The 20900-nt window shown below is 38.5% G+C and overlaps 1 protein-coding gene across 14 annotated transcripts in view; it reads right to left on the reverse strand.

The window, feature by feature from the left end:
* Window positions 1-20900, reverse strand: part of HUWE1 (HECT, UBA and WWE domain containing E3 ubiquitin protein ligase 1) — a 164038-nt gene that overhangs the window by 83224 nt on the left and 59914 nt on the right. For 12 of the 14 annotated variants that reach the window (XM_034649608.1, XM_034649610.1, XM_034649619.1 and 9 more), the window contains 13 exons: window positions 16274-16336; window positions 14364-14441; window positions 13229-13276; window positions 13080-13148; window positions 12356-12455; window positions 10997-11118; window positions 10355-10505; window positions 10092-10219; window positions 9342-9482; window positions 9030-9135; window positions 6753-6887; window positions 6126-6227; window positions 5543-5623 (listed from right to left, as the gene is read on the reverse strand). In XM_034649608.1, the coding sequence (XP_034505499.1) occupies window positions 5543-5623; window positions 6126-6227; window positions 6753-6887; window positions 9030-9135; window positions 9342-9482; window positions 10092-10219; window positions 10355-10505; window positions 10997-11118; window positions 12356-12455; window positions 13080-13148; window positions 13229-13276; window positions 14364-14441; window positions 16274-16336 (1324 nt within the window). The remainder of the gene's footprint in view (window positions 1-5542; window positions 5624-6125; window positions 6228-6752; window positions 6888-9029; window positions 9136-9341; window positions 9483-10091; window positions 10220-10354; window positions 10506-10996; window positions 11119-12355; window positions 12456-13079; window positions 13149-13228; window positions 13277-14363; window positions 14442-16273; window positions 16337-20900) is intronic. The other 2 variants (XM_034649613.1, XM_011234250.3) reach the window with 1 other exon arrangement.

The following is a 20900-nucleotide window of genomic DNA, read 5'->3' on the forward strand; positions in this document are numbered from 1 at the left end:
GTATAACACTTCAAAAATTACCCAAAGATGTACTCCAACAAAACTGAAACATGAATCAGAAAAGGAAAGTCAAAGAGTTACTAAAAAAAAAAAGGACAAAGAAGACGACGAGAAAGGGGTGATGTGAAGGCACAGGCTGAAGACCTTATCTTGTCCAGTTCGGCAGAAGATGGAGTAAGAAATTTTTAAAGTTTAGATGTCGATAAAATATAAGAATAACCATTATAAAAAAAGGAGTAAGAAAACTAGCATGAGATTCGGAATATGAAAAAAAATTAACATAAGACACAAGACTTTAGGAAAAAGAAAAACGAACATATTGGTGATCACAAAAAAAATACATTAACATAGAAATTTAAGATAAAAAAGGCACAATACTTTAACAAATCATTCTGTTGAAAACAACTAAAAGCTGGATTAAACACCTGAAATATCTTTTAAAATGTTTAGAGCAAAGTAAATTATAATTAAAGGTCCAAAATAAGTCAAAACATTAACTCACAGCCTCAGACTTTTGTCTTAATAGCACAGGGACACACCTTCATTGAATAGGAAATCCAGTAGAAAGGGAGTCCATTTATGTTACAGATGGCAGTAACACCAATCACATGTGTTGGAACCGGCTGGAAAGTTGCTGCTTTCCAACCCATAACCCGGTCACTCCTGATAAAGGATGGGTCTTCAAGAGTCAGCCCAACTAGAGAGCAGACCACAGTCATTTTGGCATCGGAGAACACCTCAATAATGATCATTGTGCATATTTTTATAGACTCCTGGATGGTAGCTAACTGGGTAGCCTTAGTGGGTTTTTGGTCGATGGGCTCAAAAGTTAACACATTCAGTATCATGACCTATCAGGCTTTCTACATTGGGAACATACTGCTGCTCAGATTTCGCATACTACAATTATAAAGTCTGATGTCTCACTCATACCAAGGCTGTCACATAGGAAGCTCATTTTTATGCCACAGCTGACTAATTTATTCACACTTCTCAAATAAGCTCAGATATTACTCCCTGCCCTCAGCTCAAGAGGTCCCATGAGACTTCCAGCGATCGCAATCTCCAGACCCTTAATATTTGGGCTCAATGCCATAGCATCCAATGCTACTGGCCCTGGCTCAAATTCTGCCTACCAATGTCATCTTTGCACCCTGTCCTGCCATTGGCATCATGGTCAATGGGAATCCTTCTCTGACCAGCAAATTCATTTTATTGAGCCACTGCCCCAATCTGCTGGTGCAAGTTACTATTCCCTCACAAAGATTCAATGTTACACAAGCCTGCTCTTGGTTTATTCCTCCTGCCATGCTATTGCCAACACTTAATATAGGCCTCACTATATGTTTGCTTTTAGATTCAAAATAACACTGACTCTGATGTGAGTACACATTTTATTCATTCAGAATGGGCATGGACAATAAAAACAAGGCATCACCTGATCTTCCAATTTGTCTTATCACCTGCAGACAGCAGACCTAACACAAAATCATAATAGCCTACTTAAGGGCCTGCTCTTAAATTTAAAAAAATGGACAATGGTCTCCTAACTGGTCTCTTTTACCCACTTTTTCTTAGTTATCCTGAATTCTCAACCTTTCAAGTCATATGGCATCCTAACAAAATGCAACAAGGACCTCCCTATTCCTTTTCTAGCCATAAAAGGAACACTTTCCATGTATGAATCTGTAATACCCAAAAAGAAACCCTTCTCACTTGAAGACACCGCCCCTTTTTGATCTTGGTGCAACCTATGCTAGATTGGTGCCTGTATTTAGAGTGGGTAACAGAACGGGATCCACTGAAAATTGAGGGCCTTTGCTCTTTCGACTATTCTGTATGCCACAAAAAAAAAGGTCTTTGCTGAAGTCTTTTCCCAATACAATAGTTTTAAAGGTTCGCTAACTGGAGGTTCCCTCTTTGTAGGAAATGGACGTCTTGGTGTCTGCCTATTCCCACACCTACAATTTTATGGTTCTTCTAAAAAGAAAAGGAAAATCTTAAATTAGTTCCCAGTACTAACATTCTTAAGTAGGGACGCTAGCTCTGGATCCACCCTATTAGAGATAATGAATGGGAAACCACTACAGGATAACAATGCCTGTGACTTAAATAATAAATGGACACCTCCATCATGTCAAGACCTATAGGTCTTAACGGGTCTGAAAATATTATGGAACACTCTGGTTCTGGTTGGCCTAGCAATGTCAAATTTGGCTCATGGCCTGCGTCTGGGAGTCTACCATTCCAACTCAATGTCAAGCTCTTTGGTTTATGCCCATGCTGTGACCTCAACTGCTTAGAGATGTTCAATCAGTCCACGGTTCCCTGTAAGAAATTACTCTGTAACTACTAGAGACAAAGAATACTGAAAATCAATCACTTCTGTAATTATTTCTCAAATGAATAAAACCTTCCATCAAAGTTTTGGGGTTAGGCCAGGACTCCCATCAACTCAGTATCCTAGATGATGATTTCAGCACAAGATAGTCCCGGCCTCAGTAGTGAAAGCCCCAAATGTTAACTGCCCCTGTAATGGGTGGCTACATCACTCATCACAATTCCAATGGCCCCATCAGCTGACTTTCCCTAATCTGACAGTCTCACACTTTACTTTCCATTATACCACCGTCACTGTACCAACATTTCCCATCTTCCTCAACCTGAAAGACAGTATTTATATAAAAAACTCTAGCAATATTCACATGTGCCCAAGCCCGGGCAATCAGTTATACAAATAACTCCTGTCCCCTGGGAGGTCTTCAATATTCATATTGACTACCTGCCACCCTCTCTGGTTAAGTAGTCCATAATAACCATCATGGTGTTGGCATCAGCTAGGCTAGAACAGAGCACAAGTGTATTTAAACAGACTAAAATGCAGCAGGGCCAAGACAGGAAGCGACAGAAGAAAAAGAAGTTGGGGAAATTAAAAAGGGATACAGTTGGGTATAAAACGGGGTAGAAGAGTCAGAGGTTGAATTTAGGAAGACTCAGAATCCTTATTTGGTTGGTTTTAGCACAGATTTGTCGCAGCAGGATAGCACAACCTCACAACATGCTTCCTTACTTTTTCATGCCCTTCCTAGCCTTCCCCATCAATCCAGAGTCTAGACAATGATGCCCCTCTTGCTGAGACTATTTTGCCCTTGCATGTCTGCCCTGATGTAATTTGGCCACTGGAAACTCCACCCTCAAGCCCCCTTGGGCTACTGGATCTCCTCTGACACAACTGTTCAGCAAGGTCATACATACACTCTACTCCACCAACTGCTCCCTTCTAATCCATACACCCTGACCTGTGTCCTATGGGTATTTGGTATCCAGGTACCCCAGATCCAATCAGAATGTCTAGCTTGTTCATTAAGTCTTGCCACAGAAGGGAGCACTGGGCCATCTTTTTATCTTTTGTATTGGGCTGCATCACCATCTTTGGTGTAATGGGCACAAGATTAGGTGTTTTTAATTCTGTGACATAGATGCATCTTATAGAGGCTACCCAAACAATGGCACAACTCCTGGCCAACCACATAAACCAAACAGCTCAAGCCTTAGTAGCGCTTAATGAGGGACAAAGCAGTCTAGTTGAGCATCCAACTCTTGGTTTCAGGGCAGGTTACAATCTTGGGGTCGTGGGATCAAGCCTCGCGCTGAGCTCCACGCCAAATGCGGAGTCTGCCTGAGATTCTTTCCCCCTTCCCTCCCTGCTCCACCCCCACCTGTGCATGCACATGCACACTCTAATAAATAAATAAATAAATAAATAAATAAATAAATAAATAAATAAATAAATAAAATCTTAAAACAGATTGGTATTAAACTACTGTTATTTTAAGGTGGTGTTTGTGCCTTAAAGGGGACTTCCTGCTGCACATGGGTCAATAATACAGGTAAGGTATCCAGAATAGTTCAAATAAAACAACAAAATAAATAGTCAACTACATTAAAAAATGTGCCAAGAGATTATCAGGCCCCCATTAATTTCTTTTCCTGGCTGTCTCCTTCTGGCTAGGGTGAAAGGCTCCACACTATCATTTATGGAGCTACAATAATAATTGTTGGCCTAATTATTTTGAGTTGGCTTTGCAAATTTGGTCCCTCTCAAGTACAAGTTATTTACAGGAAACAAGGAAGGTTACTATGCTAATTCAAACAGCAGGGATGAATTAAGACTCTAGACAAGGAATTTTGACCTCCACTAATGTTTGCTTTAGTGCTCCAAGTCTCATTTCTGGCTTCCTGGGTCATTATGAGGGCTCACCTGCTCCCCACCTCCACCCCATAAGCACACATGTCCTCTTGCTGCCTCCTTTAAACTTCCCCTTTATAAGATGCCTCTGCACTTGCTTTTCCCTCTCTGTTTCTGGGCTTTCACCCAGAGAGAGCCATCCTTCTTCCCTGCATCGTGACTTGGGACATCTCCACCTGTGTAACAAATCTTCAATCATACTAAAGAACTGCTGTCATGAGTTCTGCCATATGAACCTAACCTTGGGAGGGTGCAAGTTGCTCTAGTGTAAGAGAACACTTCCTCAACCTGATAAAGAGGAACAAAACCTTCTGCTAACCTCAAATTTAATGGTGAAATACTGAATGCTTTCCCCTAAGCTCAGGAACAAAGCAAAGAGGCCCATTCTCACTACCTCTATTTGGCATTTAATTGGAAATCTTTGCCAATGCAGTAAGACATAAAAAGCAAAATAATTATTAAAAAAAGAACTATCTGTAGATGACAAGACTATACAAAATATCTTAAGAAATTAACAAAGCAATTATGAACTACTAAGTGAATTTAGCAAGGTCATAGGATACAAACTTAAAATATAAAAACCCGAATTTGCTTCAGCAAGGGAACAACAACCTAAACTGTAGTAGCCAAAACTACTCACTCCAGATACGCCAATTAAAAAAAACATGTGCTACTGGTACAAGGAGGTTTTCTCTATTTTTACACTCCCCACTACATTCCTTTAGTTTTAAGGAGAATTCTAGAAACTGTCATATCTCACTGTCCTGAATATGTATGGCACTCAATAAATGACAATTAATAAAAATGAGGTTTTAACAACAGCAATACGCAGAGTATTGCCAACATAAAATTGCACAGGCATTTTTACAAATAATTACAAAGTATCCACAGCCTCCCAAACTGCATTTTCTACAGCAAGAAACAATTTTCTCTATTACAGTTTGTGGGTCTGACATTCAATTCTAAGAATGGAAACCATTCTGACTGAATTTTCCAGACCAAGATTAGGGACCAACCAGAGAATAAAGACATGCTTCTTATCACACTTGCAATGTTAAGTAGAGCACAAATGTACAATATTACTTACCACAAATTATTTATAATATACTGCTTATAGAAGGTATATTTGGCATTTGAAACTGAATTCTGACCATTATTTCATCACCAACTAGAAAGATACATAATAACACAGTGGATAAACGTGGACAGTAAAACCCTATAAGGATATAAAACACATAGAGAACTCTGACAGGTTATTCCAGCTTGGTATAACCAACTATCAATACCACTTACCTAGGAGGAAGAGTGATGGGCCATAGTATTCTGCATTACTGATGATGTGTTTCAGGGAGGTAGGGAGAGAACCATCCATCACTAAGAGAAAAGAGAAGTGAACATCAAGGAGAATGTGATCAGTCCAGAAGTAGTCTGATGGGTAGAGATGATGGAGCAATATATTATATATACCACCACTGTGGTAAACAAACTCTTGTGTTGATTCCAGTCTAATGATTTCTACTCATCTCCTCCTCATATTCTATTATTTATTCCTTGTCCATGAAATAGCCTCTTAACAGTGGGTCAGAGAACAAAAGAATACAGACACAGACATAGTAGAGTAGCAGGCTAGAGGTGAGAGCACAGAGTCAAAAGCTGAAAAAGGAAAAAACAGGTGAATCACTATGAAAATAGCTAGAGAATCCTTAGGTGTAGGAAAAGTAACACTAAAAAATGACTAAAAGCTATTCAAAATGGCATGCCTTTTCTTACGTCTGTCTTATTAAAAAAAAGAGTAGCATCAGTATCAAAAGTATCAAAAGAACTAATCTTTGGAGAGAGTCAAAGATCCTTCAAGAAAGACTCTAAAATCAAATACCATGTCGTATGCCATCTGAGAAAGCAGGGTCTTGAATGGCCTTCTTGAGGAAATTCAACATGGATTTGAGAAGTGCTGCTCTTTGCGGAATACACTGGACTCCTGGCAAGGGACAAAGATGGAGGATTATACTGAGTTCACCATTAGACCACAATGAGCAGGCACATGAAACAAATTTTTAAGAGATGCATATACACTATATCAACACTAGCAGACATTCAAAGTGAGATCTCTGGATGTTGGGAAGAATACTTACTTACTAAGCTTTGAAATTGGGAAAATAAATCACCAAGGACTACACAAGACTAATGCACTTCATTTTAATGAAAAGACTGAAGTAAAAGTGCAAGTAAAAAGATTAACTCTCTGATCCTCAGTTCCTGTTTTAGACATCTGCTGACATCGCTGTTTTGATAAAATAATCAATGTATGAACAGTTGGAAAACTATGAAATGCTATGAAATAAATGTTAATACGAAAAAATAGACACTAGAATGGCCAAGTAACATGCATAGTCCTAACAAGCAAACCTCCAAATGTACCATTAATAATAGCTGCTCCCAAAGTACCTTCTTGACTAGTTTAGTAATTCAGTGTGAAAGACTGTGTATCTACTTGTCTACTCACCAGGACGGGGGCCAGGGCCAGAGCCAGAGGAGATGCTAGTGCTGCTGCTAGAACTTGATGCCCTTAATTCAACATCTAGCCGGTGCTCCATAGAGATGGATGAGCCTGGACTACTTTCCATAGTCACATCTGCAACTAAAATAAGTTATGATAAAGAAACTAGTTAGAATAAAAGTACCGCCAAAAGAAGGATTGAGAAATTTTTTCCATTAAGATGAGATAAATGATATAAAAATGGTGACAGACTATGATATTGAAACCCAAAATAAAAATGTAAGCTTTCCACAAACAAACAGAAATGTATGTAACAGCATAAGCTATTTAAGACATGCAAGTTAAAAACAATCCTTCAAAAGAAATCCCCTTCAATATTTCTCACCCACCAAATGTGGGAGGAAAAATAGTGGTAAGTAAACCACGCAATTTCACACACTACTGGTCGGTAGCAGACTGTAGGTAGAGCTTTTCTGTAATTTTAATGAAGTACAAGATACATAATTACTTCTTACAATTTGTAAAATATAATAAAGCTCCATCAGTAATAAACCATTGTTTACATTTTGAAATACTTTCTTCCAAACTTTTTACACACAAACATACAAACTTGTGCCTACTTATATACAGGAAGCACAAACTTACAGTTTTGTAACCCTTTTATTGAACATAAAATTTTCTCTACAAATACAGCAGAATCACTTGGATTGGTTGTTAAAAATGTGAATTTCCTGGGGTGCCTGGATGGCTCAGTTTAAGTGTCCAACTCTTGTTTTCAGCTCAGGTCATGATCTCCGGGTTGTGGGAACATGCCCCAAGTAGGGCTCTGCATTCAGCAGGGAGCCTGCTTGAGATTCTCTCTCTCTCTCCCATCCCCACTTCCCGCTTGTACACACTCTCTCTAAATAAATAAAATCTTCAAAAAATTTTTTAAAAATGTGGACTTTCCTGGTCTTCATTTGCACACTTACTGAATCAAACATTGCAGATGGGGTCTACAACTTTAAAAAAATTTCATTTTATTTGATAGAGAACACGAGTGCACAAGCAGGAGGAGGGGGAGAGGGAGAGACTCTCAAGCAGACTCCACACTGAGCACAGAACCTGATGTGGGGCTCAATCTCACGACTCTGAGATCATAACCTGAGCTGAAATTAAGAGTTGGATGCTTAACCAACTGAGCCACCCAGATACCCCTGAGATCTACATCTTTAGCAAGCATTTTAATTTATTCTTATGCACACTCGAGTTTGACAACCACTGATTTATAAGAAACAGTGGAGCTTTTAAATAGTCTTCTATTTAGTAGATGTCACATTTTAATCAACACTCTGGGATCTCACACATGAACCCAAATGCCAGCTTGCCCACAATAAACCAGAGATAGAAATTGGGTAAAGGAGTTTCTAGGGATAGCAATGCATGTAAATAACTGTGTTCAGGAAAAACAATAGAGAAAAAGGAACAGCATCTTATGGGTGTTGAGTGTCAAGAATAAAAGCATTATAAATTCTAGTACCTTTATCATAAGCATGGTAACGGATTCATGTAATGACATCCTGGGTCATCAAGATAAGAATTTAAATTCTAAGAAAGCTGTTTTGGGGAAGGGCTTTTTGTTTTTATTACTATTATCATCAACTGTGCATGGGGGGCAGGGAGATTTTTAAAAAAAGAACACACATGATGATGCAACCCAAAGATTAAGAATATCTGGTTGTCTAGTTTTTTAACTTCATGATTCAAAACATGTTCCCTATTCAACAACTTCTTCACCTCTCCTCTTTCTTCTCAAAATAGCCTGCTAGTTTTGTAAGGTCCCATTTTAGAGTCTACATTCTCCTTATCTTTCCCAAACACGTATTTAAACACCTACAATATATCAGGCACTGTTGAAGACAGAGCAGTGAACAAACCAGTACCCTGATCTTACATTTTAGTGGGAATAAGAAAATAATGAACCAATACTTAGAAAACAGCTATTAAGTCTTGAAATAAAACAGATTAACATCCCATAGAGTGACTGTGGGGCTCTACTGTAGCTCTACCATCTGCTTCACCTTCCATCTCTATTCCCAACAACTTGTGCCTCCCGCTTTTGTAATTATCAAGAAAAACAATACACAAATCACTTATGTAGAAAAACGCTCTTTTGTTGCTGAAAATACACACTCAAGTCACTTGCACACTTTGCAATTTATGAGGAGGAAGAATGAAAATTGGGGTTGGATGATAAGAAAATGCCAAGCACAAAAATACTGACTTAGTAACTGTTAAAATTACCATCCATATCAGTTTCCATTTCTTCTCCTTCTTGTGTAGTACTGGGTCTCTGGATCTTTGGCTTGATCACAAATGGACATTCTTTTCGACACAAATCTACTTCATGCTACAATCAAGGGAAAAGTAGTAAGAAAATCCTATATATATACCAGGAGTTAAAAATAATTACAATGAAAGAATGTCACAGGCAGATTATAAAACTGGTTTCTAAACAGAAAAGGGATAAGATGGCTCTTTACGGTTATTACGATATTTCCTAGGCTTGGCTCTTACTGGGTATGTCTATGCAAAGTGCTCCTTGTATAATAATACCTCAAGTCTATAAATGAAGATAGAAAGTCCACTATGGGATTGAAAAGCTGCCATGTCCAGGTTGGTGATGAGGTCAACCACTCTGACAGCTCTGGTGACAAATGTGATCTGGTCCTGCTCATCGCCAAGAAACTTTATGACCTATTGAGGAGAGGAAAAAAGGCAAAGCCAATCAAACGAAAAGATACAAAACTGTGAATAATGTATTCTTTTGGAAACATGCAGTCTAGGGTCTCAGGGAGGCAAGTACAGTGTGGGAGAAAAAAACAGGTGTTTGTCAAATGACAGCTCTATCACTTCTGGGACTCAACCTTCTGAGATAATGGGACATAAAATTACTTTTCAGTAATAAATAAAATATTCAGGGAGAAAAAAGGTGGTGTCCAGTGCCAAGCACAGAGTAAAGCCTATTACCTTAATAGCACAATTTACAAAGTACCTTTACCATATTTTTTCTTTAGGGTAACAGCCTAAGGTCATGATAAGATATGGCTAGTCTTGACTAGTACCTGGAGCCTCCTGACTCTCACATCATGCTAGACTATGGAAATAGCTGCTCTTAAAAGTTGTTAATGAGACAGATAACTAGAATGCCAAACTAGAAAACTAGAAAAATTAAGAATAACATTTTCTGGGTAAGCTTTCTTATGCTATCCGTTCTCACTGTTAACCATTCCAAATTTGTAACTCTGCACACCTGCTCTTAGTTGATTTCCCCACAAATGTATTTTTTAAAAAAAAGCAGAGCACCTTCAATAAGGCTTCCATCATTCCACAGGAGACCAAGGCTTCACCACCAGCATCGTAGCTGGCCAGATGGTATAAAAAAGAGAACAGAGCAGTGGCAAACTGGTGTGGGTATGGATCCATGGAAGGATCTATACGGGAGGTTGGGAGAGACAGAAAAAAAGCAAGCTTAGAATTTGATGTTAAGATGGCAAGATGTTAAACAAAGACTGACAAAAGCAAGAGTGAAGTTCTTGCTACTTAAAATAATAATCATCAAAACTTACCAATCATGGCCTGGATACAGTTCCGTACAAGTACAGGCAAAAATCCATGGTAAGAGGCAGTTCCAGTACAGTCAATAATACTGCTGAGTTTGGGAGTTCTCTCCAAGTGGACAATTGATGTTAATGTTCGTAAAGAAGCAGCTTTAATCTCCTATGAAAATGGAAGGTAAACATGTGATGTATTAAATAAGAAGTAGATGACTGGGGGCACTTGGGTGGCTCAGTCAGTTAAGCATCCGACTCTTGATTTCGACTCAGGTCATGATCTCAGGGTCATGAGATTGAGCCCTTTGATCAGTACAGAGTCTGCCTGAGATCCTCTCCCTCTGTACCTCCCCCCCACCAGCCTTTCTAAAATAAATAAATAAATAAATCTTAAAGAAAGGTAGATGACTGAACCAAGTTGCTAATATCCAGAACTCAAAATTAAAGTCATTCTACTGATAATGGTTTGGGGTAGATGGAGATCTGTTGAGAATAACATTGAAAATCCAGCACTTAACTCTGTAGTTAAATATCCAAAGACGAAGAAGTAAAAGAGCTAAACTTCCCTCTTGGGGTTCATTCTAAACCCCTGGGAAAAACCAAAAGGAAAATAAATACACATGAGCCTGACATACACAAGAGAATATTAATACTCACCATAAGCTGCTTATCTGTTATCTGAAGGACATCTACCAACTCCTCTATCAACCCATTATACAAGATACTGTTTGCTGACTCCTGCAAGGCATTGGAATACACTGCAAAAGGAGAAATAAACACTTTAGGCAAGAAGGCAGTGGTCAAGCCACTGCCCAATGACAAACCTCTTGGCATCTACTGGTTCTGGGAAAAGATTCCCTTCCAACCAGCATTGGAGGGCAGAATCGCTGAATTCTAGAAGATCAATCAGATATGGTTATAAGCCCTAAATAACCTCCTGACAGATTCTCCTATTATTAGTATCGGTTGTCATGAGCAAGGATTTTTGGGAATGGAAGTACGAAGAGAGGGTAAAGAGTTAATTTTTTTATGTACTATCACTACTTGATATAGTAACTATAATGCCTTGGATATTGACTTCCATTTTAGTCTCTTCATGTGCTGCTTTAGTTTTTCACTGGAAACACACAGGCTGTAAAGAACAGAATTTTGGACTATTGCAGACTAAGTGAGAAACTTGTATGACACTGTGGAGTGAAAGTTGAGAGGTAATAGTAGGCATAGTCTCCTGAAGTGCAAACTAAAGGATATGAACACATTCATTTTGTTTAACAAACATGTACCCATTAAAGCGCCAGAAGTTATGCTAGGTGTGAGTACAAAAAGAGTATGAATTTCACTTGAAGGAACTCATAGTTTAAAAGAGACAAACAAGTTAATAACATAACTAAAGCTGGCAATATTAACGGAAGCTACCATTTTATACCCTTCTATGTGCCTAGCCTGTGCTTAATCCTTTCATTTAATCCTTGTATCAGCCTTATAAGGTAAGTGCTGTCCCAATATTAAAGAAAGAAATAGGACAAAAGCATAAACATGTAGCTAATCATCTGCAGAATGCAGATGAGAGCCCAGGACTGATTCCAAAACCAGTGTCCTTTCCATTTTACCACTCTTAAGTAAAAGTAAAACGTACAGTATTAACTTCTTAATGAATACCTTCTAACTTCAAAATTATACTACTGATGGGACAGAAGAGGAAGATGAAATGGCAAGAGGAAGAATAGGGGCCAGGAGAGAGGACTACCCGAACATCCATCTAAAAGAAAAGGGGCCAAAATCAAGACTAAATCCAAGTGATAAATCTGTAAGTATTATACCATTTTCTAATACAACATTAAGGAGCTCAAGAATGATGAATACAGTGAACATCAGAAATGCAGGCAATTTTACAATTTAACTTACCACCTAGACAAATAAAATAATCCTCACAGCAACAAAGACAGATGAAGCTCAAAGGAAATCATGTCTAAACCGCATAATCAGGGCCTGTTAATTATAGTGTTATTCTCTTACCTAATATAGATATTGCATGCAGCCTGGCTTGAACAGCTTGCAATCGTTTCCTGTGATTAGAAAAGCCATGGGCCAGTCGTATGTGTGTAAATAACAGCATCTGTAGGAATATAAGACCTAAATTAGGAAACCAATGAAAATGGTGAATGTACTTTCTGAGGGCTAAATCTTACCTCCTGGGATATTTGGTAAAATAGTTTATTGTTGCTATTTGTTAAGGTGTCAAACAGAACAGTTCTACTCTGAAGCTACCTGACAAAATGAGAGCCACAAAACACAGGGTCAGAGAGTCCCAATATCCCAACATAAGCCAAGGAGTATCACTACAGTGATAGGTAACAAGCTGAAGACATTTGGCAAGTGTTCTGATTGTTATTAATCAAATCAAATATTTTATCACCATAACAATGAACAGAACACAATGAAATGTTTTCTCCTTTCATATGTAAAGTGTTGAGATACTAACACTAGATTTGCTGCTTTGTGTAAAGCAGCTTATGTCTTCCTCAAACTTTCAAGTCTTCCTCAAACTCTCATAAGAACCTACCTAGGAAGTCAGTGGTTGTTGGCCTCATAAAGGATGAGGAAACTAAGGCTCACAGAGTAATTTACCCATGATCTGACTCCTTTCTTTCTGATATGCTGTCCTCCCAGCCCAGCATGTAGCATTAATCTACATGGATAACAACCACACCCTTTAGATAAATAGTAGGACCTATCATACCTGCTTATCCTTAGGAATGCTGTACATTTTGGTAAGAGATTCCATGATTTCAGAAGGACTTTCTGAAATCTATATTAGAAAAAATTGGTTAGGAACAAAAAGTAAACTGAATATTAGGAAACTAGCCAACAGTCAAAGATTCCTCTTACCTTGTCAAGTTGCTCTATGTGAATATAATGTAGTGTGTTACTAGTTGTCTGAAATTAAAAACACAGAGTTATTAGAAGTCCCTGTTAATACCTTAGCTTCCCTTTCCACAAGACGAAAAGACAGCTGTCTGAAAACCAAGATGTCACCCTAGGTTGAAGCCTAACTGAATGAATGCTCTTAAAATCAAGGTAACTTTAGGGTCCCCCAAAATATCCATTTTATATACAGAATATTCTCAAGAATGCTTCTTTGAAGACAACAGTATCAAAATATAATGCACATAGTCAGACACATTTAATATTCTTCCTTATCCCTTTTAAAAAAGTTTTGTTATTTTTTAATTGAAGTATAATTAACATACGCTGTTGTATTTGTTTCAAGTGTACAGTATAATGATTCAGCACTTCTACACATTACTAAGGGCTCACGTCAGTGTACTTTTATTCCCCTTTATTTATTTCACCGACCCCCACTCTAGCAACCACCAGTTTGTTCTATTAGTCTACTGTTTTGTCTCTTTTCTCTTCCTTATCCCTTTTTAAACCTAATTCCCACAGCCTCTGTATTCATAGCAAAGACCAAACCCATGAAAATGGTTTCCACTTTAGATATGTACTACAGCTGTTTTCAAGGTGCCATTAATCTAGAAAGATTATGTATTATGCTATAGGTAGAAAAAAAATCTTATTCGCTAAGTTACTTACAAACAAAACTGAATTTTAGTATCTCCTCAAAGAATATGGAATGACTAGATAATTGAAGCAGGACCCTTTAAGCAATATATAGACTTCTTACAAACTGGCTAAGTAGAGAAAATTGAATGATCACTATCCAGACTATTAAACTGAATGTTGGAAATCTCAATTGTGAAAGAGAAAAATGCACCAGTCATGGCAATGCCTCATAGGGGAGTCGTGTCCTCCCCATAGGGAGTCAGTTCCAACTAAGATCCAAACCTATCAGAGCTGGGCATACAACAAATAGTTATTCCTGAGAAGCTGCTAAGTGTATTTAACTTGGGAGGGCAGCAATGCAGCTCAAAACCATCCTCTCATTTATCTGAGGAGTCCTAGAAGTCAACTCCCGTTACAGTACATCATAGACTCTATCAGAACAAGTCTGAATGAGACTCACCCTTTTCTCGATTTTGACCTCGGCCCCAGGGTCTGCATAGAATTCAAAGTGTAGTGTAGTTGCACTGGGTGGGTATTTCTGTGTATAAAGCACATAAAAGAATCAAATAGCATCTTCTCCCCAAATCTTCCTTCAAAGTCCTAACCATCTGTCCAACTCATTGTAGCAGCAGAATGAGCAGTGTAGTCAGCAGCTATAGTGCCTTCACCCCTTGTCTTAGCAGGGCTCAGATATCTTATAACAACACAAAATCAAGAGGATGGAGCCTAGAGCTCCAAAAGCCTTCACATTTCTTACATATAAGTTACCAGTTGCCCTTTCTTTCAAGAGATCAATTCTGACTGCAGGTATTCTCAAGAGGAAAAAGAGAGGCAAGTCTGCCAAGTAATAATGATAAGAATCCAAGAAAGGATAGAGAACAAATACAAGGGTCTAGGTACCAACTTGGGAATGGAAAAGAACATTCTTATGGAAACTTCAGTGTATATCATCACCTTCTGAAATATTTTCTTCAAACTATGCTTCATTAGTGTATCTTTTTAATTCTTCAAATACTCCCTCCTTTCATACCATTCTACACCACTTCCCATGGTATCAAAATGCTTTTCTGCACAGGGATGTACCAAGTCAATAAGAACCAGACCCTGACAACAAATCCTCTTTAACTCTAGAAAAGCAAAAACAAAATTAAGACAAGAGCATGCACATTAAAATGAACCCTTAAAAGAAACTAGTAGCAGTGGTTGCCTCTGAAAATGGAGAATTATTATATACAATAATTCTTTCAATTTAAAAAAACATGCATATGTATTACTTCCTTTTAAAGTACACATCATATTTTTTCAAAGTCTCACTGATATAACAAATATCAATAAATAAAAGGATGTGCGATTTCTTAACACAGACTGGGCCCAAGACAGACAACATACAAACTTAGTAGAGTGTATCATACTGTTTTGACAAGGGTCGTAATGAACAAGCTTGATATACAAAAGGAGGCTCAGAATTAACCAACTTAACTTTAAGATGAAAGTCATTTTCTCATAATTAGAATTCTAAACTGAATACTCTTTAAGATTTATGTAGCTTTGATTATTAAATAGACAACACTTACCTCCTGTATTACCCAATATTCAGTCATATAATGCAAACTAAAGAAAGTATACCAACTAAGGTGGGAAAGTAATTTGTTTTAATTTGTAGTTTACTTTGACCCGAAAAAGAACCATTCTCCCAGGGGAAAAGGCTTGCTAAGATAAATTCACTAAATTTCATTGCAGCTATTTGTCCTATACACAACTGACAAAAGCAGCAACATCTGCTGGAAAATACAGTTGCTTCTTGGCATAGAATTGTTTTTAACAAATCCAATTGTGCCTTGTGGTTCCAAAACAACATATCAAAGCAGAAGGGAAGATGGCCTAACCTTATAACCTAAGCGTGGATGAAAGGTATGAGCAGGACAGGGCATGAGCGTGAGGAGTAAATACGGAAAACACATAGAACATTTTAAGTTCTCAATAACCCTCACGGCAGGACTGTTCCCCAAGCATTCATTCTTAAAAACAGTGCCATAATGCCCAGAGTTCCCACAGTTCCAGTGAGAGAATGCAAGCAAATATACTTTCTGGGATTTTCCCACACTTTCAAACTGTTCACCAAATACAGCTTCCTACTCAAGAGCTGGGTATAACATACACTGTGTTTCTGAGATTCTTCCTTTTGTCAGCACACTGAAGGCCCAAGCATTTCTATGACAAGGTGTGCTATGTCTCAATTGATCTCAGGTTCCTCAAAGGTCCTGATTTGAAGTGGCAACTTAATATACCATATATTCACTGTAAAGCAAGGCTCAAAAAGAGACCACACATAGCTCTGCCAAAAGACTCCCATATCCCAGAGTTACTTACCATCATATGCAAGTCTCTGCAACATTCTGCAAGTCCAAAGCCATTCTCCTTTCCACCCCAGCTCTTAAAAAAAGGAAAAAGACAGTGTTAAAACAGTGCTTAAAGTAGCCTTGTGTATAAAATATTTAAGAGTATGTGGCTGCTTATAGTATGGTGTTGAGAAGACATCCACTGTGAAAGTCCAACAAAGAGAGGGAGCAAATAGAAGCAAGGACTTAAGACTCAAGGTAAGATGGTCTGCCTTAAGGTAGTTTCTCCAATGAGATCAATTTCACTGTTCTGTGAGGATGCTACTGGGAAGAACATAAGCAACTATTGCATTGTACATGCTGCAGTCGTACTTGCTGATAGGTCAGTCTTATCCCATCAGGCCTTCAGTACTACATTATGCTTTCCATGCTCTCAGCCTGTTCACCTTCCTCACTACAGTGAGGAACCACATGCTCTACAGTTCCTTTTTGACATGAACCAAGTTGCAAAGCAGAAGACTCTATACTGCTTACTCCTACTATACCACCACAAAGTCTAAAAACTCATCAAGTACTAGCCCCTAAGGTAATGGGAGAGAATGATTAAATTTTTCACTATTACTGGCCCCCAAATCCAAACCTCCAGCCATATATTCTTGTTTAATAAACTTGCTTGCATTTTCAACAGTGTTTGAGATATTGAACATTTTTGCCTGATCTGGAATGCTCCCAAGGGTGGGGTGAACATTTGTTGAAAACATTAAAAAGTAAATGCATTAATTCCTGCTTCCTGGGCCAAGGCATACAATTGGGTTAAACAATAGACAAACTGAAAGCTTGGGGGGAAAAGGCTGGGGAGTGAGATGCTTGGGAGAATAAGGGCTTGGGAAAGTTCCACAGACTCCTGGGAATCTAGAAGGCCACATGTATGCCTGAGGTTAAGCACATTCTCAGAAAAGACCTGAGAAGGCCCTAAATTCCACACGCCTGACTGATCATCCGGCTTTGTGCAAGTCAAAAGTGAAGGCTAAGGCAGAGTTGTAAACATCCTGGTTGAATACTGAAGATACGAGTATTGCCACTGAAGATACGAACGTACACACAGAACCTACCTTGAAAGACTGGGGAAGAAGTATGCATTTTTTTGTTCAGGAGTTTAAAGCAAATCACTAGCTAACCACTAAGCTAAGTGTATAGACTTTAATGATCACATAATTATGAAATCAGTTCAGAAAAGTCTAAAGAAACAACAACAAACCATAACAACAAAACCTGGGGAAGGGTGAGAATTTGATTTCCAGAGTTGCCACATTATAATATTAAAAATGTCCATTATTCAAAAAACTATGAGGTATACAAAGAAATAAGACACTATGAAACGCACAATGGAAAAAAATTAAGTTACAGCAATATGAGCATGAGCAGTGATGTCAGCATGATGGCCAAATAAGACATATCTCACTGCCCCTATGCAACAATTTGGCATCCATCCATGGACAAAAGTGCCTTTGTTGGAATTGGGGAACCTAGCCCCACAAGCCAAAGGACTGGGGTGGGGGAGTCTCACCCACCTGCCTATTGGGTAATAGACCTAAAGACCTTGGTCTCAGCTACAGACCCTGCAGTGGCCTATGAACCAGCTACAGCCACTCTGAGGAGCCCCAAGGAGAACACGGTCTTAAAGAATCACCCATGGGCTACCACCTGTGGGATTATGACTGAATGCCTCTAAGTCAGAATCTCGCCCAGGCGGAATGATACGGCAGCACCACAGCGCCCCAGTTGGCCTCAGATAGCTGGTCCCCCACTGTCCCTGCTGGCCCCACTGCGTGTCAGGACCAGGGTCTGGGGCTCAGAGCCCTTGGTCCCGGGGAAACAGGGTGCAGAACCTGGTGCTAAACCATTCGTAGATGACCTGCTTCTGGGTCGGGATTTCGTACACGACAGAGCAGTACCCTTGCTGCGATCTACTGAAAGTCAGCCCTTGATACAAGGGTTTGTAAAAACAAACAAAAACAAAAAAAAAAGAATCACCCATGGATGATAAAGTTTAAAGGACAAAAATATTAAAAAATAGTAAGAGCTAAAATAATTTGTTAATGAATATACAATTTAAAAAGAGGTAAACTGAACATTAAAAACATAAAATGAGGTTGGGGGGAGTAAACGGGTAGAATATTTGTGTGTGATCAAAGTCGTAATCAGCTTAAAAAAGACTTACAAGATGTTTTATATAAGACTCATGTTAACCACAAAGCAAAAACCTAGATTAGATACAAAAAAGATAAACAGAAAGGAATCAAACCATACTACTATGGAAAACCATCAATTCACAAAGGAAGGCAGGGAGAGGAAGAAAGGACAAGGAAAATACAAAACAGCCAGAAAACAATAAGATGGCATTACCAAGTCCCTGCCTATCAATAATCACTCTAAATGTTGGCGTACTGATTTTCCAATTAGAAGGCATGGAGTGGCTGGGTGGATTAAAAAAACAAGATCCAATCAAGAAATGGGAGAAAGACATGAACAGACATTTCTCCAAAGAAGACATCCAAATGGCCAACAGATACATGAGAAAGTGCTCAAAACCACTCGGCATCAGGGAAATACAAATCAAAACCACAATGAGATATCATCCTCACACCAGTCAGAATGGCTTAAATCAACAAATCAGGAAACGACAGATGTTGGGGAGGATGTGGAGAAAGGGGAACCCTCACACACTGTTGGTGGGAATGCAAACTGGTGCAGCCACTCTGGAAAACAGTATGGAGGTTCCTCAAAAAGTTGAAAATAGAGCTACCCTAAGACCCAGCAGCTGCACTACTGGCTATTTTCCCCAACGATAACAAATGTAGTGATCCCAAGGGGCACCTACACCCCAATGTTTATAGCAGCAATGTCCACAATAACCAAACTATGGAAAGAGCCCAGATGTCCACTGACAGATGAATGGATCAAGAAGATGTGGTATATAAATATATATACAATGCAACATTATGCAGCCATCAAAATATGAAATCTAGCCATTTGCAACAACACGGATGGAACTAGAGGGTATTATGTTAAGTGAAATAAATCAATCAGAGAAAGACAAATTATATGATCTCACTGATATGTGGATTTAAGAAACAAGGCAGAGAATCATAGGGGAAGAGAGGAAAAAAAATGAAACAACACAAAACCAGAGAGGGAGACAAACCGTAAGAGACCCTTAATTATAGGAAACTGAGGGCTGCTGAAGGGGAGGGGAGTAAAGGGATGGGGTAACTGGGTGACGGACACTGGGGAGGGTATGCGTTAAATGAGCACTGGGTATCAATGTAAGACTGATGAATCACAGACCTGTACCCCTGAAACAAATAATACATTATATGTTAATTAATTGAATTTAAATAAAAACAAAACCCAGCAGCTTACTAGAGACTCACTTCAGGTTTAACGATACATGTAGACTCAAAGTGAAGGGATGGAAAAAGATATTCCATGCAACAGAAACGAAAGGAGAGCATGGGTAGCTATACTTGTATCAGACAAAATAGACTTTTACTCAAAACCTGTAACAAGAGACAAAGAAGGTCATTATGTAATGATAAAGGGGTTAATTCGAAGAACATATAACAATTGTAAATTATATGCACACAATACTGAGCACCTAAACACATTAAAAGCAAATACTAACAGATGTGAAGGGAGAAACAGAGAACAATACATAATGATGGGGGATGTCAACACCTTACTTTCAACAATGGATAGATTATCCCGACAGAATAGAAGGAAATGTTGAATTTAAACTATACTTTTTAAAAAAAGTTTTTATTTAAATTCCAGTTAATATACAGTGTGATATTAGTTTCAGGTGTACAATATACTGATTCAACACTTCCATTCAACACCTGGTGCTCATCACAAGTGTACTCCTTAAGGCCCATCACCTATATAACCAATCCCCCCTGCCACCTTCCCCCCTGGTAACCATCAGTTTGTTCTCTACAGATAAGAGTGTGTTTCTTGGTTTGCCTATCTTTTCCCTTGGCTTATTTGTTTTGTTTCTTAAATTCCACATATGAGTGAAATCATATGGTATTTGTCTTTCTCTGATTTATACATTCTCTGTAATACTTTCTAGCTCCATCTATATTGTTGCAAATGGCAACCTAATAGGAATATACAGAACATTTCACTGAATAGCAGAATACATACTCTTCTCAAATGCACATAGAACACACTCCCACATAGATTACATAGTAAGTTACAAAACAAGTCTTACCAAATTTAAGAGACTGCAATTACACCAAGTATCTTTCCTAACCACAATGGTACAAAACTAGAAATCAATATAGGAGAAAAACTGGAAAATTCACAATGTGTGGAAACTAACAACACACTCCTAAAGAACCAGTGAATCCAAAAAAGAAATCAAAAGGGAAATTTAAGAATAGAGAACCCAGAAATGGACCCTCAGCTCTTTGGGCAACTAATCTNACCCTCAGCTCTTTGGGCAACTAATCTTTAATAAAGCAGGAAAAAACATCCAGTGGAAAAAAGACAGTCTCTTCAATAAATGGTGCCAGGAAAATTGGTCAGCTACATGCAAAAGAATGAAACTTGACCACTCTCTCACACCGTACACAAAGATAAACTCCAAATGGATG

Source organism: Ailuropoda melanoleuca, chromosome X (assembly GCF_002007445.2).
Source record: "Ailuropoda melanoleuca isolate Jingjing chromosome X, ASM200744v2, whole genome shotgun sequence".
NCBI classification, from domain to species: Eukaryota; Metazoa; Chordata; class Mammalia; order Carnivora; family Ursidae; genus Ailuropoda; species Ailuropoda melanoleuca.